The sequence below is a fragment of the Talpa occidentalis genome, unplaced genomic scaffold, assembly GCF_014898055.3.
Source record: "Talpa occidentalis isolate TD23 unplaced genomic scaffold, MPIMG_talOcc4v2.1 talOcc4.7, whole genome shotgun sequence".
Taxonomy (NCBI): Eukaryota; Metazoa; Chordata; class Mammalia; order Eulipotyphla; family Talpidae; genus Talpa; species Talpa occidentalis.
Genome location: NW_023605083.1, coordinates 122,351,117 through 122,374,269, shown reverse-complemented (window position 1 = coordinate 122,374,269; position 23,153 = coordinate 122,351,117). Strand labels below are relative to the sequence as shown.

At 59.3% G+C, this 23,153-nt stretch overlaps 1 protein-coding gene across 1 annotated transcript; it reads left to right on the top strand.

Moving 5' to 3' along the window:
• The first annotated feature begins 1,429 nt into the window (after window positions 1-1,429).
• On the top strand, window positions 1,430-20,514 carry PLCD3 (phospholipase C delta 3). The gene is made up of 15 exons (XM_037493303.2): window positions 1,430-1,547; window positions 10,889-11,050; window positions 11,157-11,385; window positions 11,990-12,119; window positions 12,998-13,226; window positions 13,540-13,741; window positions 13,899-14,043; window positions 14,854-15,006; window positions 16,363-16,497; window positions 16,646-16,796; window positions 17,601-17,717; window positions 18,266-18,432; window positions 18,592-18,727; window positions 18,819-18,968; window positions 19,056-20,514. The coding sequence occupies exons 1-15, from the start codon at window positions 1,430-1,432 to the stop codon at window positions 19,142-19,144; spliced, it is 2,313 nt and encodes a 770-aa protein (XP_037349200.1). The 3' UTR covers window positions 19,145-20,514.
• The last annotated feature ends 2,639 nt before the right edge of the window (window positions 20,515-23,153 follow it).

Here is a 23,153-nt window from a genome sequence, read left to right as displayed (position 1 = left end):
AAACAAATGAGCGCTGCTTCTCCCAATCAGGCCGGCGAAGGCACCGGTCGGCTCCCCGGCCCGGGCCGGCGGGGCGGGCGGGCGCCCCCTGGTGGACACAGTGACGGGCGCGGCGTCCTCGCGCGCCCGGGCGGAAGCCGGCGCGGGTGCCGGGCGGCGGGTCCCGCAGGGCGCAGAGTCGGGGCTCAGCTCTCCACACTCGCGGGCGTTGCGGTGAGAGTCATGCCCTGGGGTCAGGGGCTCTGGAGGAGGAGGAGGGCCTGGAGCCGAAGTTGGGAAGACCGAAGAGGACAGGGGAGCGGGGAGGCGTGCCTGCAGGAGAGGAACCACAGGGGCAGGAGTGCAGCGACCGAGACCCCACTTTCCGAAAGCACATCCCGAGGGGTGCGCACCCACGCCAGTGGGCGGAGCCCGGGCCCGGGCTGTCTGAGAACCGGGTGGAGCAGCGGGCGGCAAATCTGGTCCTGGAAAACCGAGCGTTGCGCGGGGCTGCCGCGCCCCCGGCCGCCGCGGAGAGGCGGTGTCTGCCCGGCTCCCGGGACCCGACGGGCGCGCGCCGGCCCCGGCCCCCCCGGCCCGCGCGCGGACGCGCTCGCGGGCTTGCTCACAGCTGGGAGCACACGCGGCGCGGTCGCCGGAACCCGCCGGGGATGCCCGGGGCGTCTGCGCAGCGCCGAGGCCGTCCCGGGGCGACGGAACCCCGCGGGGTGCCAGCCCGTCCAGTCTCCAAGCCCGGAATCGGGGTTCTGCCGGGACTCCAGACTTGGCGCCACCCCACCCTCGCCACGCCTGGCTCGGCGGGGGCCACGCGCCGGCCCCGAGCGAGTTAACCCCATGACGTCACGCCGGAGCATTCCCCGCTCCCCGCCGCTCCCCGCGCCCCTTCCCCGCGCAGCGCCCGGATTTCTGTCGGCTTTCGGGGCCCCAGGACCTTTGGCCCAGGGCCAGCCGCCCCGCAGGTGCCGGCCCCAGCCCGGCCGGACGGGAAAGGCCCGGGCGGCGCGGCCCCGAGTGCGCGGAGTCGGAGCCCTGAGAGGAGGGGGTGTCTGCTCCGGAGGGCCGCCCCCCTCTCCGGGGCCCCCCACCATGGGGGGCTCTGGCCACGCCGGAGCCGGGGACCCGCGGTCGCCAGCAGGCGAAGGCGCAGACCGGGGGCCGCGGCCACGCCTCGGGCGGGCGCAGCTCGGGGCCTGGGGTCCCCGCCCCTTCCCCGCCCGGGCCAGCGCCTCCCCCGCGCCGCCGCGCCCCGCCCCTGCCTCCCGCCCTCCCGGCCCCGCGTCCGACTTTGCTCCGCCGCCGCCTCCCGCTCGCGACTCCCTCCGGCCGCCGCGGAGTTTCCTCGCTCGCGAGGCGCGCAGAGCCGGGGCCGGGCCGGAGCGCTGACCTGCCCCGCGTGCGGACCCCGGGCCCGGCCCCGGCCCAGCGAGCCATGCCGTGCGTCCGCTGGGGGAGCTGCCGCCGGCCGCCCGCGGTCGCGGCGCCCGTCTCGACCCCGACCCCCGACGGCGGCGCCAAGAGGCCCCGGCTGCGGGCGCTGAAGAAGATGGGTCAGTGACGGGCAGGGCGCTCGGGTGGGCGCCGACTGTCCCCGGGGCGCAGCCGCGGGGGGCCCGGGTTCCGAGAGCCATTCGTGGGCCCGCCGGGCTGCGTGGGGGCTCGGGGGGCGGGGCGGGTGGCATGCGGCGCTCCTCCGGCCGCGGGGCGCACCTGGGGCTCCCGAGACTGGGTCTCACCAGAGTTGCCCGCAGGGCAAGCGGCGGCGCGAGTCTGGGCCGGGGGCATATTGGGGTCCCTGACAACCCCGAGCTGCGTGTCCCTCGCCTGCCTCCCCTACGCATCTGCCTTCTAAGGTTTGCGGGTGCCCCAGGCCTTCCTGGGTTCTGGCGGCCTTGGGAGGGCAGGAAGGTTTGGGAAGAGGCTGGGCTTCCTGGCCAGCGCCCCCAGCAGCAACACGGTGGGGTGCGGGTGGAACTGGTCTGACTGGTGAGGACACTGCCCCGAGTTCCAGGCTCTGACCCGGGGGAAGCCACTTCGGGGAAGGAATGTAACTGGCTTCTTAAGATGCCTACCAGACCCAGGCGGGCTGGTGGCGACAGTGTGGTCTCTGCACCGTCCTGACAGCTAGTGGTGTAATTCCTTCTTGCAGGGGAGGAAAATGACTCAGAGAGGTCAAGGAGTTTGTGACTGCACAGATTGCCCGGAGCTCGGGGACCCTCTCGGGAGCTGGGCAAAGTGGGACTGGCTGGTCATTGAGGACTTTGGATAAAGGGGTGTATGTGTGAGTATTGGTGAAATGGAAGCTACCCAGGGCTGTAAAACTGAAGTGCTGGTAGGGAGCTTGAGAGTGGCGCTGCGGGAACAGCGGGCAGGGCTGCCCAGGAGACCTGTGTGACCCTTAGGGGAGAATTCAGGGGGCCCGGCTGCCAGTCCTGCCTCCTATGTGCCACTGTCCCCTTTGTTCTTGCTTCTACTTCCTCTCACTCATTCTGAGTTTGCTGAGAGCTGACTTTGTTCTGCACACGGGGCCGGCACCCTGCTCTGAGCTGTGGTCTCGGCGTGTCCTCCAGCAGTGCTGGGTGCATTCAGCTGGCACTTGAGTGCCTGTAGTATGCTGTGCCGTAGCATGCTCAGCCCTGGAGGTTCTTTTTTTTTTTTTAAGATTTTATTTTTGCATAGAACTGGGGTGTAGGCCAGAGGTGGATTCACCAGAGGATTCACCAGAGAGAGTGGGGTGCAGAACAGGCAGATAGACTGAGATATGCTGCTGAGGGGAGCAGCGGGCGAAACAGGAGAGGTCTGCCGCACCGTGTAGGTCAGCTCCCTGGCTGGGGATCGAACTCAGGCTGGAGCAATGGCAGCTCTGAGACTTAACGCTAGGCCACCTGGGAGGCCTGGCCCCAGGGATTCTGCAATGAGAACAAGACAGACAGTCCTGGCCTCTAGAGAGCAGAAGCATCAGCAAGGAGGTCAGGACATGAAACAGAAATGAGACTGTGAAGGGAGGCACCGCTGAGATGTCAGGGAGCAGAGCGGGCCCTGGCTGCACCGCTGAGCCAGAGTGAGACTGGAATAAGACAAAAAGAGAGGGACACGTGGGGGCCACATTCTCAAGGACCCTCCTTACGGGGTCCTGTGATTTCTCTGAAGGTCAGCCTGAGTCCCCGAAGACTTTGGGTAAGTTATTTAGAGTAGGGGTGCAGGAATGAAGGCAGGGGTGAAGCAGGGAGACCCATCAGGTGGAGGCTGAGAAGGCAGTTGGATGAGAGATGGTGGCCTAGATGGATTCCAGAACCATCTAAGGGTGGGCTTAGATGTTACAGTTGTGGGATCGGAAAGGTGTCTCTGGGATGGCAGTGTTACTCTGGCTTAAGTAGCAGAGAATGGTTTCGAGGGGAGGAGAATGGCTGTGGGAGTTGAGGTACAGCTCTGGATCCACAAGCCGCAGGGGTTAGGGATGCCAAAGGAGGACTGAGGTGATGCCCCTGCATACCTGTCTGCCTCTTCATTCCATACACATTTGCCACACCCCATCCATGTGTCAGGGTGCCGGGTCGGGGTTCCGGAGACAAGCAGTGCATCACCTTGCCCTTGGGGAATGCATCACTTGGTGGCAGGAGACACTGTAGACAAATAATTATAGCTGAGCCCAGGACTCAGCACCTGTCGCTGAGTAAGGGTGCACGGGACCTCTGGCACCCATCACAATGACACTATTGGGAGCTGTGTAGGTGTCCGAATGTCATCTGGGCTGTCCACCCCCCCCCCCCACACACACACACTGCCCTATCCTGCGGCATGACTGCTAACAGAGGAATGTCCAGTCTCTGAGAATGCACCCCCGGGCATACCGAGTGGACATGAAACACAGGTGACCTGGGCCCAGCCCTCAGACCCAGCCTAGGCCTTGGCCTACCACCCAAGTGGCTTCCACTAGCAGCTGCCTTTCCTCAGATGGCTCTTGCTGTGGCAGGTCACCTCCATCGCCACACCTCTTATGCTAACAGAGAACAGGTTTCATTTTAGATCGGGTTCACCAAGGGACGAGGGTAGGGAGCAGCTCAAGGTCATAGGTTCCTCAAAGGGACCAAGGAGAAAGAGGCTTTAGGGGCATACTGGGAGAACCAGGAGCAAGAAGGAGGGAAGAACAGCCACCCCATCTGGAGTGGGTCCCTTCCCTGGATTGCTGCGCTGGGCCCGCCCCAGGGAGCCAGGGAATGGCTGAAGAGGAGCCAAGGGGCCCACACACAGGGCCAGTGCGTCTGCCCAGACCCCTTAGTCTGCTGCGCTGCTGCTGGGAAGGAGCCGCTGCTCTCCTACCTGACTGTCGAGAACCTTGGGAGGTGGAGGTCCCGGGTGCCACCCCAAGACCCCTGGCCAGAGGCGCCAAAGCCCAGTTTTCAATGATGGCTCTTTACCTGCAGGACTAATGAAGGCTAATTAATGCCTTTATAACACATATTAGCTCGCTAATGGCCAGCACCATAGGAGGCAGTGAATTCCATTAGCTTCACCTTCCAAATGAGAAAACAGGTTCAGAGAAGGTGGGACCCGGAAAGTGGCGGAGAGGATCCCAACCCAGGCAGTCTGGCCCAGGGTCAGGTTCCTAACACAATGAATGAATGAATGATTTAAACTTGGAGAGGGCCTGGGACTCACCTCCCCCCCAGTGGCCTTGCCAGCCCCCAGGGTGTCCTCATGGGCTTGCCAACTAAAACACAGGATGCCCGGTTAAATGTGATTTTCAGATAAACAATGAGTAATGCGGGACATACTTATACAAAAGTATTATTTGTTGTTTATCTGAATTTTTTTTTTAATTTTTTTTAAAGATTTATTTATTTATTTATTATTTATTATTTTTTTTTATACAAGCACTGGGTACAGTCAGAAGCGCGGGAGGGTGAGAGAATTCACCAGAGCCAGAGCGGGGAGCAGAGCAGGCAGAGGGACCGAAGTACACTGCTGAGGGGAGCAGCGGGCGGCAGGAGAGGTCTGCGCGCCATATGGGACCCTCCTCCGGTGGTCGGGGAGCAGCCGGGGATCGAACCGGCGCTGCAGAGGCCGCGGGCAGCTTCGCAACCCAGCGCTCAACCGCTGCGCCACCGGGAAGGCCCAGTTTATCTGAAATTTTAATTCAACTAGCTGTCCTGGATTTTACCTGGCGACCCTGTGCCCATGGCTCCGCCTGCCCCTAATTCTCCCAGTGGACAGAACCCTGAATGCGCAGAATCCTGCTCCCCCACCCCCAGCCTGCATGCACTGCCAGGGACCAGGCAAGAGGCTCTCCTTGGCCTACTGGGCTGTCTCCTGCAGGGTCAGTGGGGTTAGCAGGGGGCATCTTCAGACCAGCCCCCAGTCCTGGCAGGTGCCTGATCTGGTGGTTAGGCAGGCCCCCTGGCCAGTCAGGGGAACGCCTGGCAGCACTATGAGGCTGACTCTGCCAAGCCTTGTGGTACCCCTCACCTCTCCAACTTCTTCAGCTCTGGGGAGCCCCCCTATGACATCTGCTCCCAAACAGACTTCTTAGCTCCCCTGCCCCCCTGGGAAGGTGCTGCCCCCTTCCTCTCTGCTGGCCAGGAGCAAGAGAAACAGCCTGTCTTTTCTGACTGTTGATTCTACGAGGAATGTTATGATGGGCTCTGGCCCTGAGCTCTGCTGGGCTCCAGGCCTGGGTGTGGCAGCTGGCGTGGAAGGGGGACAGAGACAGGCTTGGGACCCAGGGGCAGGGGATGCCTGCTGGCAGGAGTTTTGGTATTTGGAAGGTAGGAAGGTATTTGGGAGCCCTTGATGAAGTGTAGCCTCTCCCAGGCCTCAGGGCCCAGCTTCCAGGAAAAGCTGCTGCCTCCTCCCCTCTTGGCGTGAAGCTGAGTCTGTCTATGCCCTGCGTGTCTTGCATTCCTGCTGGAACCTGTGTGCCCTTCCTGAGCATGCCCCCTTTCTCTCTCTTACACACCCCCCATAGCCACACACCACCCTCTGCACACCCTCACCGGACACCTACCACTCCTTACACACCCTGCTGTGCAGACTGCTCCTCCGGACTACACCCCCCATAACCCCAGGGCACCCCACCCCGTCCTCACTCCCTCTCTCCACCCCCAACCTGACCCTGCCCTACACAGCCCTGCCCCATCCCTGCCTTGGTGACCCCCACTGTTGTCAGCATACACGGCTTCAGTGACCCATAGGATTTGAAGGTCAGAGGTGGGCCGGCCCTCCCGGCTCCCTGATACTGGGGAGGCACTCGAGACAGGACTTCATCGGTGGCAGGCCACACTCTCCAGAGAGCCCAGGCTGGGAAGTTGGGCCTGCCCGTTCCTCACCACCTCCTGGCCCTGCCCTGCTCTGGGGGTGAGATAAGCAGTCAGCTCAGGGAAGGTGTCTCAGCTCCTGCTGACAACACTGAACTGGGCAAGAGGCCACAGCCCTGGCGGGGAGGAGGGGCTGCTAGAGGCCCCGACTGTGGAGGGCAGATGTGTGGGCAAGCCTGGCTCCTCCTCCTCCTGGCACTGGCTGTTTCCTGCTTTATTATTATTTACTGAGTCCTCCCCTTAGGCCCGGCCCTACATCCAACACTTTGTGTTTCAGCTCCTTCAAGCCACACACATCTTTGGGGGTTACCCCTTCGAAGCCTGCCCCAACTCTCACTACATTGCAGCTCCCCCACTTAGCCACCTGGTAACCCTGGACAAGTGCGGCAGTTGCTCTGTGACTCCTTATCGCTTTATGGAGAACCATTCACAAAGCATTCAGTTCACCCATTTGAAGTGTGTGATGTCTTCTGGCATAGTCCATTTTTTAAATTGTGGTAAATATGTAACATAAAGTTGGTCATTTTATCCATCTTAAGTGGCCAGTTCTGGGGTATGAATGACAGTCATGATGTGCACTCACGACGTGGTGCAATTTCCAAAACACAAACCCTGGAACCGTCAGGCGGTGATAGCCAGGCCGCCCTTCTCCCGCCCCGGCAGCCTCTAAGCCACTTCTGTCTTTCTGATTTATCTCTTCTAGCTACCTCCTAGGAAGGGGATCCTATAATATTGGCCATTTGGGGCCTGGCTTTCTTCACTGAGTAATTTTCCCACGTTCTCCTGTGTCAGAGCGTGGATCACATCTCCCACCTCATGGTTCTCCACTGTGTGGCGGGGCCACACACGCCCACCCATCCAGCTGGTGGACATTTGGGTTATTTCCACCTTTTTGGCTATTGTTCATCTTCATTTTTACTGCTCTTATTTCATGACTGACCCCTGCTTGGTCGAGGTGGCCGTGGCCCTGGCCCAGTCCGGCTTCAGGTTTAAAGCAGAGATGGCTAGAGAGAGAGGCCCAGAAACCACAGGCAGCGGGCAGCTTGTGCACCTGCTCCAGGCAGGTAGGAATGAGCTTAAAGAATCATCTGTGGATTGGGCCTGGCAGGACATATAAGTGTTGTTGGGTATCTGGGCAGAGAACCAGGCTCCTCCCAGCCTCCCTGCCCAGGGTCTGGGCTCTCCTCCTGCTGTCACCTCCTTATCTCTGTTGGCCTAGTCCTCCCCACCTGTCACCTGTCCCCTCACTACTTCAGGGTTCAGGAGTTTAAGCAATGGGGAAATAGAGACACCCACCCAGGGACTCAGCATCTGACCCATCCAGGAGCTGCACCCTCATTCTGTTTGGTTTTGGGGGTGTGGTTGGGAGACAGTGTGGTCCAAGGGTACAAAGTCACTTCTACCCCCAGCAGGCTCCTCGAGAGCTGGGGTTAAGGATTGGGAGCAGGTGTGGGGGCCTCAACATGGGAACCTGTCCCAGTGGGGGTCGGGTCAGGAGTTCAGGCTGCCTGTCTCAATTACTGTTTGCAGAAAACTGGATAAATCAAGCCCTCAGTGACTCACCTCCTTTTCTGGCCTTAGTCATTCACCAGCCCCCTCTACTCTACCCCTCCCTCCCAACTATGGGCTTGGCATCAGAGAGCTGGGTCAGAGGAGGTGGCTCCAGCTGCAAAGTCTGTCATGGAAATGACCTGCGGGAACACTGTCCTGACCCACTCCTGTTTGTTTCTCAGGATAGAGACTTCAGAGCTTGGGGGTCTGAGGGTCTGGTGAATCTCATGGCCTGGCCCAAGCCACATTCTAGCTCTCCTTCCTGGCCAGGGGGCACTGAGTGGACACCCTTCCAAAGTGCTATAGTCTAAACTCTCTGGTCCCTTGGAGCCATTAGGGCCAAAGGCCATTCCCAAGAAGGATGGCAAGGCAGGATTCTTCTCCTGGCCCTGAGACACTGATGCTCTATCACAGTCCCTCCCCTTCACAGGGTAGGTTTTGTTTTATTTTATTTAAAGATTGATTTATTTATTTATGCATACAAGAGCTGGGATACATGCCAGAAGTGTGGGGGGTGAGAGGATTCACCAGAGACAGAGTGGGGAGCAAAACAGGTGGATTGACTGAAATACACTGCTGAGGGGAGCAGTGGGTGAGACAGAAGAGGTCTGCTGTGCCATGTGGGTTGCTCCCTGGCTGGCCAGGAGTCTAACTCATGCTGTAGATTGCTTAACAGTTTGCGTCTTAACCCTTGCACCACTAGGGAGGCCCTCACAAGGTAGGTTTTAAACATACAGATACCCAAGCCCTACTGTAACCCCTGCTGCATGAGAATCTCAGGACTGTGAGTTTTGCAACCCTCCTCCAGGAAGTTCTGATGTTTAGTCAGCACAGGCTTCTACCTTGAATTAGGGGCAGATGGGATAGGACAGGTTGTAGCATGCACTTAGTCCCCCAGCTGTCCACCCATCTGCTTCCCCTTTCAGTAAAAACTGGCTTCGAGCATGTACGACCATATCCCTATTCTTGGGATTATTTAAGTTCACTGAAATGAATACTTATAGATGGGATGTTTGTTAGTATTAATTAAAGTGGAATATTCTATTGGTCGTCAAGGAGGGAGACTGCCCATTTGAGGACCAATCAAGGAGGGCTTCCTGGAGGAGGGAGTATCTAAGCCGGTCCTTGAAGGACTCTGGTATAAGGTTAAATGATCCTATAAAGTTTCTAAAAGAGAGTGAGAGAAGAAAGTCCAGGGATTTAAACTAGATTCCTTGGAACAGAGTTTGCAAGTAGGCTAACCTTGGGGACACAAAACCTAAAGTGAATCCCTGTACTGGGGTCTTGTTAAAATATTCGGGGGAAGAGAGACCCACATTTTATTTTGAGAGACCTACATCTTATTTTGTTTGACCCTCAGTGGTGGTGTTTTTTTTTTTTTTTGGGGGGGGGTCTTTCAATTTGATTTAGTTGCCAACATTGTAAAATCTAGAGGCGTCACACACAAATCCAGATCCTGTCTCTCCGGAAACTCTGGGCCCTCATCCACTCCTGGTTATCGCCCTTCTTTGGAAGGGCGTGTTTACATAGTTCTCACCCTTCCATTGTCGCTGGAAGCCTGGTGTTGACCCCTGCTGAGGCATGTCCCAGCAGGGTGTGCTCCAGATGGGCAGCATCTGGCTGAATTTTGGGCTTTGCAGCAGGTACTGCGTGTTGTCCATTTTTGGCACAGACAGCATGAAGCTTAGCACTGTCACAGATTAGTGCCACCAAGGCCATGTAACCGGAAAGTGACAAAGTTGGGATTTGACGCCCCAGACCCCTAAATTTAAATTCTTTCTAACACCCCTGTTCCCTGGCCAAGGTGGCAGCAGGGAGGGCGGAGGGAGGAAGAGAGAAGCAGGGGCAAGGCGATTAGTGTAGTGACCAAGGACACTGAAGTGACCAAAGGTACTGGAGCCTGACCCGGGAGTTTGGAGCTGCCTCCATCATGTCCTTGCCCTGGATTTCTGGCGAGCTGCTTAAGCTTCTCTGTGCTCTTTTCTTGTGTGTTATACATGGGCAGGACCTGGCACTGTGCAGGTGCTTTGTGAACATTCTCTTAATAAAGAAGGTGGACATTGTCACTCCGAGTTCCCATGGGCCGCTGGGTTACATGGGGCTATGACAAGTGCTGGGCAGGGTGGTGTGTCAGATGTCACAGGAGACCATGCTTTCCGCTGGGCCCACCAGGCACAAGGAGGACTCCTGAGGTCAGCCTCAAGCGGGCCCAGGCAGGGTTTGCCGGTGACCCTGGAGCCAGAGTGGCCACTGCTCTGCCTCTTGTCTTTGGGAAAGCAGAAGTGAGGCGCTTGGATTGCAGCAAGAGAGGTGTGGGGGTAAACAGTGAGATAGCGGCTTTTTTTTTAAGATTTATTTATTTATGCATACAAGAACTGGGGGTACAGGTCAGAGGGTCATGGTGGTGAGAGGATTCACCAGAGACAGAGTGGGGAGCAGAACAGGAGGATCCACTGAAATACACTGCTGAGGGGAGCAGCGGGTGAGACAGGAGAGGTCTGCTGCGCCATGTGGGTAGCTCCCTGGCTGGGGATCGAACTCACAGCTATCACAGTGGCCGGTGATAGCTTGATAGCACTGAGGCTGTAACCCCTGTGCCACCAGGGAGGCCCTGGGAAGAGGCTGTTGAAGGCAGATTCTAAGCTTCAAAGTTGGAGCCTGTGATGGACAGTAGAAAGGGTGACTGACCTTCGGGGAGGGCTGGGTCCCAGGTGTGGCCTGAGACGGTGCTGTGCTCTGAGGGCCTCCAGAGGCAACTGTCTAGCAGAGCCAGTGGAGGGCCTGTTACTGGCACCTGTCCCAGGGAAACCTGGATGGGGCACACCAAGCCCTGGCCAAGGTAGAAAAGCTGAAAGTCGACCCAGGTTTGGGGCATGTTACAGTAAGGAGAGGATGTGAGGCTTGGAGATGCTCCGGGAGGGAGGGAGAGAGGGAGGGAGGGAGGCCCCGGCTATTATCTGGGAGGAGAGTGGAAGGAGCTTCGGTTAGGGCCAGGCCCTGACACCCCAGGCCTCCTGCCCCCGCAGGCCTGATGGAGGACGAGGATGTGCGCACCATGCTGCGGGGCTCCCGGCTCTGCAAGATCCGCTCGCGGCGGTGGCACAAAGAGCGGCTGTACCAGCTGCAGGAGGACGGCCTGAGCGTGTGGTTCCAGCGGGGCTTCCCGCGCGCGCCATCGCAGCACGTCTGTGAGCCGAGGGGGGGGGCGGGGGGGGCGGGCGGCGCGGAGGGGCCGCGTGCGGGCGCCGCGCGGGGCCCAGGCCGCCCTGACCCGCCCCGCCCAACCTCCCGCAGTCTACCTGCAGCACATCGAGGACGTCCGCCAGGGCCACCAGTCCGAGGGCCTGCGGCGCTACGGGGGCGCCTACGAGCCGGAGCGCTGCCTCACCATCGCCTTCAAGGGCCGTCGCAAGAACCTGGACCTGGTGGCGCCCACGGCGGAGGAGGCGCAGTGCTGGGTGCGCGGCCTGGCCAAGCTGCGCGCCAGCCTCAGCACCATGAGCCAGCTCGAGCGCCTCGACCAATATCCTGGCGGGGAGGGAGGGCTGGGCCTGGCCGCGACGCCCCAGGCTGAGCTCCTGTCTTCGGAAGGAGGCTGAGAAGCCCCGTCTTGGGCCTGGGGGGGCGTGGGGGGGGCTGGAAACACAGGCGACTGCGCTGGGAAGCCTGCAGACTGAGGAGTCGTCCTGCATGGGGGAGGCAACAGGAGGCCAGAGTCAGGCACCTGTTAGTTACCTGTCAGCCAATTGATGGTGATAAAAAAACCAAAATCTGCGAATTTAGACATCAGTCGACTTTATTAATAACTCATGAACCCCGCAGCACCCGGCCTGGATAGGGGTGAACAAAATGGAGGTATTTATGCGGGGGAGTGCAAGGTTATTAGCAAAGGAAAGACTATTTCAGGTGCAACCATCTCACCTCCAAGGAAAGGGGTGGGGAAGGCCCGGGTCTTATGCAGGTGACCTCACTGGCGCTGATGGGGAAACCCCAGACTGGCTGGTTTAGGAGAGATGGAAACTGCAGTGAGATTAGGTATCAATCCAGGTAGGGGCCTGGCAAGAAGGACCCCATTTTGGGCCTGTTCATTCCATTTTTTGAAACTGGTGTTTCCTGAGCGTCCACACCTGGATCTACTCCTACCTGCAGCGGGCGGACTCGGACCAGGACAGCAAGATGAGCTTCAAGGAGATCAAGAGCCTGCTCCGAATGGTCAACGTGGACATGAACGACATGTACGCCTACAGCCTCTTCAAGGTGGGCGCTCGCCGCCACGCCGACCTCTGCTCTCTGCCTCCCTGGCCATCTGAGCCCCCCGCCCAGCTTTCCTGGAGGGAGCAGCCTCTCCCTCAGAAAGACCCCATGCTATTGGGTTGTCGGAAAAATCATGACACCTTTTTTTGCATAGAAAAAAGGGAATAGCTGCTGCTTTCCCCCTCTGCTGAGGCCACTGGCCGGGAACTTCCTTTCCCACCCGCACGCGGAGCCCAAGGGTAACTAGGACCTGTGGTCTCCCCTCCCTTGTGGTCTAGTCTGTAGGCACCGTTTGCACATGTGACCCTGTGTGGCTGGCACTGGGCGTGTAGGCAGGCGTCAGCTCACTGGCACCTGTGCGCGCCCCACACCATGGGGGCATGCATGGATGGTGGCCCCTCCACATGTGACTGTGTACACCCCGTGCATGGGAACACCGACAGACAGGTGGGAGGAGTCCATGGCCCAGTGGGAGCACATGCAGGCCCCTCTTGGCTGTTGACTGTGTGGCCAGCCTGTGCTCCACCTGGCACCCGGCCACGTGAACTCGCAGTGGCGCATGGCCCCAGGTGCGAGTGCAGGGGTGGTAACGTGCACACACAGGGAGGGGGATTTTGGCACAGGCGCTCTGTCCAGCCTCGGGCCCTGGATTTCCTCCTACATCTCCGTTCTCAGGTGGACAGGGACAGGCACCGAAGCTGAGACCAGGCCTGTACCTTCCTGGCTGTGTGGCCGTGAGGGAGTCCGGAGCCTGGCCGGCTGTCTCCCAGCCTGTGAAGGGGCATCCACCTTCCCGGGGAGAGGACATGGGAGACAATGGGTGTGTTGGTGCAGGTAACTTCCCCATGGGGGCCCCTGAATTCCTGCTCCCTGCTCTCCAGGAGTGTGACCACTCCAACAACGAGCGGCTGGAGGGGCCCGAGATTGAGGAGTTTCTGCGGCGGCTGCTGAAGCGCCCCGAGCTGGAGGAGCTCTTCCATCGGTACTCAGGCGAGGACCAGCTGCTGAGCGCCCCTGAGCTGCTGGACTTCCTGGCAGACCAGGGCGAGGACGGGGCCACCCTGGCCCATGCCGAGCAGCTCATCCAGACCTACGAGCTCAACGAGATAGGTGGGGGCCCTGGGAGACAGGGTTGGGGCCCGGGTCTGGCCTCTGATGGGTCTGGCTTCCCAGCTGCGTGGGCTCTGCTTCCAGTGCTGCTGCCATCTTGGGCAGGTTAACTCACCTCTTTGAAACTCAGCCGCCACTTCTGTAAAAGGCCACGTATCGTGTGTGGTTGGAGATTAAATGACAAGACTGATGTCGAGTCTATTTAGTAGAGAGGTGCTCTTGACTACTAAGAGGAGTGAACACTGGGGGCATGTGGGGCTCAACATGGGAGTCCCCTATGTGACCTAACACTCTCTCCTGCGCATCCCTGCAGCCAAGCAGCATGAGCTGATGACGCTGGATGGCTTCATGATGTACCTGCTGTCACCTGAGGGGGCGGCCCTGGACCCGGCCCACACGAGAGTGTTCCAGGACATGCACCAGCCCCTGGCCCACTACTTCATCTCCTCCTCCCACAATACCTATCTGACCACCTCTCAGATTGAGGGGGCCAGCAGCACCGAGGCCTATGTTAGGTACATTGGTGGGGGATGGTGGGGCTGAGCATGTCTGCCTGGGGGGATATGAGGCTCAGCTTCTACATGCAGGCTTTCTGGGGCCTACTGAGCTCAGAGCATTGCCCTGTCTGGGGTGCCACACAACCCTGTGCCTGTCCATTTCATCTGCCTGCAGGGCCTTTGCCCAGGGATGCCGCTGTGTGGAGCTGGATTGCTGGGAGGGGCCGGGAGGGGAGCCTGTCATCTACCACGGCCACACATTCACCTCCAAGATCCTCTTCCGGGACGTGATCCAGGCCGTGCGAGACTATGCCTTCACAGTGAGCCCCCGGCACCCCAACCCAGCCCGAGAATCTTTCTAGGACACCCTTGCCCCCATTCCCATGCCTACCACCCTCAGACCTTCCAAAGCAAGTCACTCATTTTCCAAGTGCTGCTGGGAAAACTGGCCCATGGGGTTTGCAGAGCTTAGTGTGAGGTTCCCACCTCCCACCTCATGTTTAGTAAATGTATTAAAATGCAAAATTCCCAGAAGAAAACCTTGGGGGTAGAGGACATTTTAATCAGGACTTTCAAAGAGAAGGTCATAGAAGAGAAGCTCAACATGGCATCTGAAAATCACAACTTCTGCCAAACTCTCCAAACCGTAACAGCAACAGATGAATTTGCAATGTCAGTGACAGTCAATAGCCTTCACATAGAAAGAGAATTTTTTTTAAAGATTTATTTATTTATGCATACAAGAGCTGAGGTGCAGGCCAGAGGTGTGGGGGGGGGGTAAGAGGACTCACCAGAGACAGAGTGGGGAGCAGAACAGGCAGACGGACCTAACGCACTGCTGAGGGGAGCAGCGGGCGAGACAGGAGAGGTCTAAATAACATTCATAAAAGAAAACCTTTTCTGAGCCGCCTCAGCCTCCCACTTAGTCCACCTGCTTCCCAAGCCCCTAGATCTGCCCTCTGCCCTCTAGCGGGGTCTGCACCCCACCAGCTCAGGTGTCCCCAGAGTGGGTTCTCCTGAGTCCTGTCTTTGTCTGCCTGTCCCAAAGGAGGTAGGTTGGGGACCAGGTGTAGTGGGGTGCGGGTGGGGAGGAAGAGTGAGCGGCTCTGAGCTCCTGCCCTCCCGACCAGGTATCCCCTTATCCCGTCATCCTGTCCCTTGAGAACCACTGCGGCTTGGAGCAGCAGGCGACCATGGCCCGCCACCTCCGCACCATCCTGGGGGACATGCTGGTGACGCAGGCACTGGACCCCAAGAACCCGGAAAAGCTGCCGTCTCCAGAGGTGATGCTCCCAGGGCCACGCCTGGGTGGCCAGAGGGTCTGACTGCCGCCTGCCATCCACCCACCTGGCTCATGCCACCTCCCGGGTTCAAAACCCCTCGCCTCTCTCTGCCTTACCCTTTCCCTGCTCCCCTGACACCTGGCCCCGTGGTCTTGTCACTCTTCTGCCCCACATTCTTGATGAGACCACCCTTCCCTTCACCCTGCGTTCCAGGCTTTCCCTGCTGGCCCTGACCTCCCTGCGCTGCCTCCCTGCCCTCGGTGTCCCTGCAAGCTCAGCCATCCCCACCTGGAAGCCTTGGCTGACCTGTCTCCTCGGCCTGGGGCTCCCTCCCGCCATCTGTGCTTGTCCAGCGCCACCTGCTTAGAATTATAGCTCCGCTTACACCGCCTCTTCCCGTGGCCTTGTCAGCTTCCTGGGGCCAGAGGGAGTTCTTCCTCCTCTGTTCCCAGGCCCCGGAGCCTCTAATCACCCCTCGGGACATTTATCCTTTTTTTTTTAAGATTGATTTATGCATACAAGAGCTGGGGTACAGGCCAGAGATGCGGGGGACATGAGGGGATTCACCAGAGACAGAGTGGGGAGCAGAACAGGCAGACTGACTGAAATACACTGCTGAGGGGAGCAGCGGGCGAGTCAGGAGAGGTCTGCTGAGCCATGTGGGTAGCTCCCTGGCCGGCCGGGAAATCGAACTTATGCTGCAGAGGCTGCGGATCGCTTCATAGGTTGCGTCTTAACCCCTTGCGCCACCAGGGGGGCCCTATCTCTTTTTTTTTTTTTTTTTTGAGAAAAAAATGGGCTCCCAATCCCACATCTGCTGAGAATATCAGTTCACGTTTGTGTATATGTGTGTGATTTGATTTCTTTTTATTAGCATGAAGGTAACATACACATAGTAAAAAAAAAAATCGAGCTGCACAGGCGGGTATACAGTGAGAACGGGTGTTCCTCCCTCAGGCTCACTCCCCCGTCCTGTTGGACAAGAAGTCGCCATCTTGAACCGTTTCTCGTGTGTCCATCAGATTTCTCCTGTGCACAGCCCTGTGTGCACCGCTGCCTCTCTGGCAAATGTTGCACATGAAAGTCACATGATTTCATGTCCTGCACCCACTTCTTTGGTGTGAGATCTCTTGAAATGGGTTCCTGAGCTGCCTGGTTCCTGTTCACGGCTGCCGTGCAATGTTCTGATGTGCGGTGGCCGCAGGCATCGTTTATTTACTTCAGAAAAGTCATTCATTTTTGTGTTCCTATCCCCTCGCCCCCCCCCCCCCCGCCACATACACACAGTGTTGATTGAATGAGAACCAGCTGACGAAGGGCCGAGGGGGCTTAATCCTTCCCTGTTGGCCTCTGCAGCAGCTGAAGGGCAGGGTCCTGGTGAAGGGGAAGAAGCTGCCTGCCGCCAGGAGGGAAGGCACGCACATTCTGTCAGGCTGGGAGGAGGAAGAGGAGGAAGGATCGGAGGCAGAGCTGACAGATCAGAAGCAGCTGGTGAGTGGGCTGGGTAGGGCCACAGCCCGGGCTGGGCCGGGGCGGGTGGTGACAGGAAGGTTGGAGAGGCAGCATGCTGGAGCCCGCAGACCCCCTGAGGCTTGTCAGCGTGCTGGAGCCGGCAGACCCCCTGAGGCTTGTCTCCCAGGCCAAGCAGGTCTCCCCGGAGCTGTCCGACCTGGTTGTGTACTGCCGTGCCACCCACCTGCGGGCCCTGCGCCCCACCCCCGCCCTGGCACAGCCCTGCCTGGTCAGCTCCCTTGGCGAGCGCAAGGCCAAGAAGTTCATCCGAGAGGCAGGTAGGAGCAGGGACATGGGCATCTGGAGGCAGGAGGGCAGTGGGGGCCTGCAGGCCCCTAGTGGGGAGGGTGCCCTGAGGTTGGTGTGGGATAGAGATTGAGAGGGGTGCGGGCAGTCAAGAAGTCAGAGTTGCGGAGAGACAGGGCTCAGGGACTGAGTGCCCAGCACCTGTTCAGCACCCGCTGATATGGATGGAAGGAAGAGGTTGGGGAGGTGGGAGGCTGGGCCCTCCACAGCGGTTCATAGCCAGTGGGGGTGCAGACATGGAGAGAATTATGGTGTGGGGAGATCAGCCAGGCCGCGATGGGGCTGGGGAGGTCCAGCAGAAGGGGGTGAGATCAGTCAGGGAAGGATTCCTGAGCAGGTGACACCTGAGGACACCTGGCCTGAAGGATGAGGAGGAAGCAACAGGTGCAGGGGGAGGGATTTCCAGACGGGAGGAGCAGGTCTTTCGAGGCCTGGAGCATGATATGCAGGGAGGGTTCCAGGAACCCCAACGTGGCTGGAAGAGTGAGCGTGGGCTGAGTGTAGAGAAGGGATGTCAGTCTGCAGCCAGGTGTCTGATGCACTGAGCCAGGAATGTGGGTGTTTGGGGTAGGGGTGCAGTGGCAGGCCATGGGAGGGGTTCCCTACCCCTCTCTGGAGTTCTGGGTGTCAGCAGTCTCCTCTGTGAGATGCCAGGGGTCAGCGAGACCCAGTGGGGCAAGGGGAGCTGGGGGTGGGAGTTCATCCTCTATTCCCCGTGGCGCTGGCACTGGATGAGGGACACCCCAGGGGCCCATTACAGCCCTTCCCTCCCCCAGGGAACAGCTTCGTCAGGCACAACACCTGCCAACTGACCCGTGTCTACCCGCGCGGGCTTCGGGTGAACTCGGCCAACTACAACCCCCAGGGGATGTGGAACTCGGGCTGCCAGCTGGGTGAGTGGGCAGAGAGAGCAGGGAGAAGACAGGGTGCTGCTGGGTGGAGGTGGCCTCTGGGAATCTTGAGAGGCCCCAGCAGTGATGGGGCCCCACAGCTTTCCAGAAGGTGGAGACATCTTGTTGGCAAGAATAAAAAAAATTGTCAGCAAGGGAGGTGGGGCAACGCATCATTTTTTTTATGAAGGGCGAAATTAAAAACGTCTTTTCCCATGTGCCCCCAACATCCCCCGCCCCCCAGCGGTCCCACTAAGTCTGTGACAAGGGTAGGCTCTGGAGGGCGCTGAGCACCACCCAGGGAGGGATAAGGCCCCTTTAGGGATAGGGATGGAAACCCCTAGGTCTGACCTGAGGCTGGGCCTCCCCGCATGCCTACCCTGGCACCTCGCAAAATACCAGGGAGATGGTACCATGACAGTGGGAGCCCACACTCTGTAGAGAACTGAGTCCTCCCCCACTGGTCTGTCTGGGGGAAGGGCAGTGACACCCCTGAAATGGAGCCACGAGGGGAGGACCACTAAGGTCCCCTGCCCTGACCCTGTCCACAGTGGCCCTGAACTTCCAGACGCCAGGCTACGAGATGGACCTCAATACCGGGCGCTTCCTCGTCAATGGGCAGTGCGGCTACATCCTGAAACCTGCCTGCTTGCGGCAGCCCAACACAACGTTTGACCCCGAGTACCCCGGCCCCCCCAGAACAACTCTCACCATCCAGGTCAGCGGCCTGGCCAGCCCCTCTCTGGGGTCAGCGCTAGCTCTGGAGTGGGGGGTCCGAGACTGCAGGGAGGTCTTGGGCCGCGCTTGGAGGCGAGCAGCAGGCAGGCGGGTGTGGGCCCCAGCAGGGGGCTGCCCTGAAACTCCTCTGTCTCCCCAGGTGCTGACGGCACAGCAGCTGCCCAAGCTGAACGCTGAGAAGCCAAGCTCCATCGTGGACCCCCTGGTGCGCGTTGAGATCCATGGGGTGCCCGAAGACTGTGATCGGAGGGAGACCCCTTACGTGCTCAACAACGGTGGGGCCCTGTGGGGGCACATGGGGCGCGCAGAGGACAGGGTGGCAGGGGGGAGGTCCGGGCCGTCTCTGACCACCCTGCTGTGCCCTAGGCTTCAACCCCAGCTGGAAAAAGACCCTGCAGTTCCAGCTGCGGGCTCCGGAGCTGGTGCTGGTGCGGTTTGTGGTGGAGGATTACGACACCATGTCCCCCAATGACTTCGTGGGCCAGTTCACGCTGCCTCTCTACAGCCTGAAGCAAGGTTAGTGGGTGGAGGGGTGGTGGCGCGGGACGGACAACAGACCTGGGCGGTGGGCAGAGGCCTAACGCCCAACGGCCCTCCCCTCAGGGTACCGCCACATCCACCTGCTTTCCAAGGACGGGGCCTCATTGTCACCGGCCTCGCTCTTCATCCACATCAGCATCCAGAACTCCTGACCCCGGCTGATCTGCCCCGGGGCCTGCGGGGTCAGGCGCTCTCCCTTGCAGTGGAGGGGCGGAGGGAGAGCCGCTCTGCCAGCCTGCCCACCTTGCCTGCTTGCCAGTCAGGCTCTCCTCTCAACTGGATGCCAAAGGCTGCCTTGGCCCCCCGTGAAGAACAGGTGGTTGACCTTTTCCCTGCAACTGCGGAGCCTTGAAACGTCCGGCGCCTGGGTCCTCAGCCCACCCCTCATGGTTTCTGGAAAGCCCAGCCTGCTGGACCAGGAGACCAGAGGGTAGGGGTGAGGGGGTGGATGTGGGCAGCACACCAGAGCCCTCAACCTGTCTCTACCCCAAAGTGGCGCCACCCCAGCCTCCTTCCCCCAAGAGCCCAGCCCCCACCCTTGCGTCCACCCCAGGCATTAACCCCCATGAGAGCACCTCCCTCTCCTGGACTCCAGCTCTTGAACTTGAACTCCCTTACTCAAAGCAAGGAAGGGAGAGCCGAGGCTGAGGCCCTAAGGAAACCTGGGAGTAGGTTTTTAACTTGTGTCATAAAAGCCCTGGAGAGGACAGCGGAGCAAGACTATTTAAAAAAAAAAATAAAGAAGCAAATTTATTTTATCACTGACACCCCCTTAGTACTCTGAGGCCACACCCCTAGGAGAGACAGAGGCAGGAGAGCCCTTTGGGCCTCTTCCCCCAGCAGGGCTGGCATCTGTCAAAGACTGCCAGGGGTGTTGAAGGCATCGCAGCATGAAATAGCCCTGACCCCCTCCTCTGGCTCAAAGCTGCTGCTGCTGCATCACATGGCTGAGGACACCTATTCACATACCACCCCCCAACAGAAGAGTGAGGGCGGCCTGGAATGGGCAGCGGGCAGAACTGTGGGGCCTTCAAGGGGGTGAGCACAGGACTGAGGGACCTCACTCAGACCACTTTCCAGGCTCAACTGGGTTTGATAAATCCCTGGGACTCGAGGTTCTCCTTCCACCTTTTAGACAGGCCCCGAAAGCTGTGGCTGCTCCTGGCTACCTCTTGAGAGGCTGGGAGAGGGCACCCTGCAGAGCATCCAGAGACCAGGCAGAAAGGCGGCTTTCTGGGGTTAAATGTGGAGCCCTGGCACTCTGGGTTCCACTGCTAAACAAAGGCCCCATGATGCAGTTCCTGGGGGGAGGTGGCCTGGGAAAAGGCCACAGAACCCTGAGTTGGGCTGCCTCCACTTTCCTGCATCCGTGAGCTGATGCAGGAAGTGACAACCTCACCCTGCTCAGGTCACGCCATAGAATCGTGTGCCCGAGAGCACAAGCAGTTGCTGAAGGGTCCAGGAGCCTCCCTGTGCAGCAGCCATGAAGGCCTGGGCTGGCCGCCCTGGGGTGGGAGGCAGGCCAAGGCGGGGTCCAGTCCCCCTGCACCAGCACTGTTGGCCTGGGCCAGGGCGTGGGGTATTCAGGTGAGCACTGGCCCCAGGGCTTAGCTCTCTCCCCTCCATTCTCTTTTCTTTGGTTTGGTGTAATGAAGGGTTACTGCTAGGATAAGAACCCCAAGTTGGGAAGGTGGCCCCTGGGTGGAGACCACCCACAGGGTTGGGTTCTCCCAGCCCCAAACTAAGGGCAGGGATGAAGGCCCGAGTGCTCAGGGGCCAGCATCCTGGAGGTAGTGAGACACCAGAAGGGGTTCAGGAAGAGCAGTGGGCCTGAGATGCTCCACAGAACCCCGACTCCGGCCTAAGAGGAGAGGTGTGGCCTCTGGACACAGAGGTGTCCGCTGATCCGGACAGCGGGGGCAGCTCAGCCAAGGTGTCCCAGTGCTGTTCCAGAGCCCGGCTGCTCCTCCTACACGGTGAACTGGGTCAGTACCAGCTCCGTGCTGGCAGGTGGCAGAGGCTGGGAGAAGAGCCAAGTTTGCCTTAAAGGGAAGCCGCGCCAAAGAGAAGGCTGCAGAAGGCGCCCCACACCGCGGCCTTGAGGGCCTTCCTGCAGGGCCCCCGCGGGCCTCGGGGAGAGGGCGCTCTAACCCACTGTCCACCGGCTGCCCCGAGGAATACCAGGAGGGCGGGAGGGTTTTGTTCAGCTGCTTTATTAGAAACAAGTGAGCAGTCTCCAGGGGAACAACATCACATTTGGTATTTCCTCCCCCACCCTGGAAATGGATGCCCCTCCCACAGTTCAGAGAAAAGCCAAGAAAAAAAGGTGAAGCTTCCTCCTTCCCTAGTCCCAGGTGCGGCACCTGCATCCACTGAGTGTAACTGCCCTTACACAGCCTCCCCAGGGACGGGTCTGCAGGCCTGCCCTCCCTTAGCAGCAGGTGGGCCAGGCCCCACCCCTCTGGTCAGCCCTCCCCCTTCCCAGACTGCAGCTCCGTGATGCTACAGGTCTCTGAGGCCATCCCTTAGGTTGGTTAAATGCTGGTCATCTTTGGGCAAAGAATTCAAGACCACAGGGACACCCATCTCTGGGCCTCACTGGCCAGCAAGTGAGGAGGGCGGGAGCTAGAGGGGAGCTGTAGACAAGGCCTTAAGTTTTTCATATACCGAGGTGTTAAGTGGCTTGGTGTGGGCCGGCCTTCAAGCCAGACATCAGCCTCTTTGGAAGCAGGCATGAGAGGGAAAACAGCCCCTGTGTAGATCTCAATCTAGAGCTGAGACCTCCTTTCTAGCCAGCTCTCTCCCTACACAGAGACCAGAGGCGACAGGGGCATGCCATGGAGTCAGGGGACAAACAGAGTCAATACAAAGGCAGAGTATCTTGGAAATACGGAGTCCAGAGCCCAGGGCCAGAGAGGAATGCTGGCGACACCGCTGCCATCTGAGGCAGGCCCCAGGGGATGAGCTTGGAGGCCCCTGGTTCTTCCCTCGTTTGGTTCAAGCCAACCCTGGCTCCTGCATTCTGCAAGCCTCCTTGTGGGGAGGCCCTCAACCCCAAGCCATGGTTCTCTCTGACCTGAAGCCTTGGAAGAACCAGAGGACAGAAAGGAGATTGACGGCAGCCACCCAGCTGAATCCTGCAAACCTGGGCAGGAGACGCCAGCAGAGTCTAAGCGGCGGGCCATGTGGTTATGGAAGGAGTCACTGGGATCTCTCCAGGAAATCTTTTTCTTCTAGAGCAGTCACTGGGGCCTCACAGTTTCCATTCCATGACCTGGGCAATCCAAGCAAAGCATACTACAGGGCCTGTGTGCACCCAAAATCTCAGAGGCAGCTCAGGGACCTGGTCCAGAGCCAACCAAGCCTATGACCTCCTGGTCATAGGCCTTTCCACACTCCAGGCCCCATGCAAGTTAGGAAGGAACTGGACGCTTTGTTCTCCGATATCCGCAAAAGCTGCCCAGAGACTTGGGGGCTGTGAGTCTGATGGCTGTGAGGCTGTAAGGGTAAAAGCCCCTTTCCCGACTCCTCTGGCTGCGGAATGCAGTGCGCATCTTGCTGAGAACAGCAGCTTCTTTGGTCTGGGTATCTTGGAGTCAAGGAGTCAAAGGTCAGCCATGACGCTAGGGCCTGCAGTTTGAGCACAGGAACAGCAAGGAGAAGGGAGGCGCCCAGAAGCTTCTGATGAAAATCCAGCACAGTGGCACTGCTGGCGCCAGAAGCAGTCTGCAGAGGGTGGCACATGCCGCCAGTGGCGTGGCCCCCATCCCAAGCACTTCCTCCATCCAACTTTGGGGATTCAGAAAAATTAGCCTCTGGCAAGGCTCACCCAGACCTACCACCTGAAATGCAGCCCTATTGGCCTGCAGACCGTGGCTTCAGTCAGCGGGACTAGGCTGAGCCTAAGGCTCTCCTCCTCCTGCAAGTAGCCGAGAGGTGAAAGCAGCCAGGAACCCCCACCGCACACATGCTAGTCACCCATTTATTTTCTCCCAGAGCAAAAGCTACACACAAGCCTGTGGGGTGAGGGGTGCCAACAATTCCACAGTGCAGTCCTGCCCAGGCCACTAGGCTGAGCACAAGTGAGGACAGCCTGCAAGGCCAGCCGCGTGCCCAGAGGCGCCATTCCTTTGGGGGGAAAGCCGGCGGCATCCGTAATCA

Bases quoted from the DNA above. Each gene is read 5' to 3' on its own strand.
- PLCD3 (XM_037493303.2), top strand. From the start codon at position 1,430: ATGCCGTGCGTCCGCTGGGGGAGCTGCCGCCGGCCGCCCGCGGTCGCG. The intron at 15,007-16,362 runs GTGATGCTCCCA...TGGCCTCTGCAG, and splicing joins AAAAGCTGCCGTCTCCAGAG to CAGCTGAAGGGCAGGGTCCT. The intron at 18,969-19,055 runs GTTAGTGGGTGG...CCCTCCCCTCAG, and splicing joins TCTCTACAGCCTGAAGCAAG to GGTACCGCCACATCCACCTG.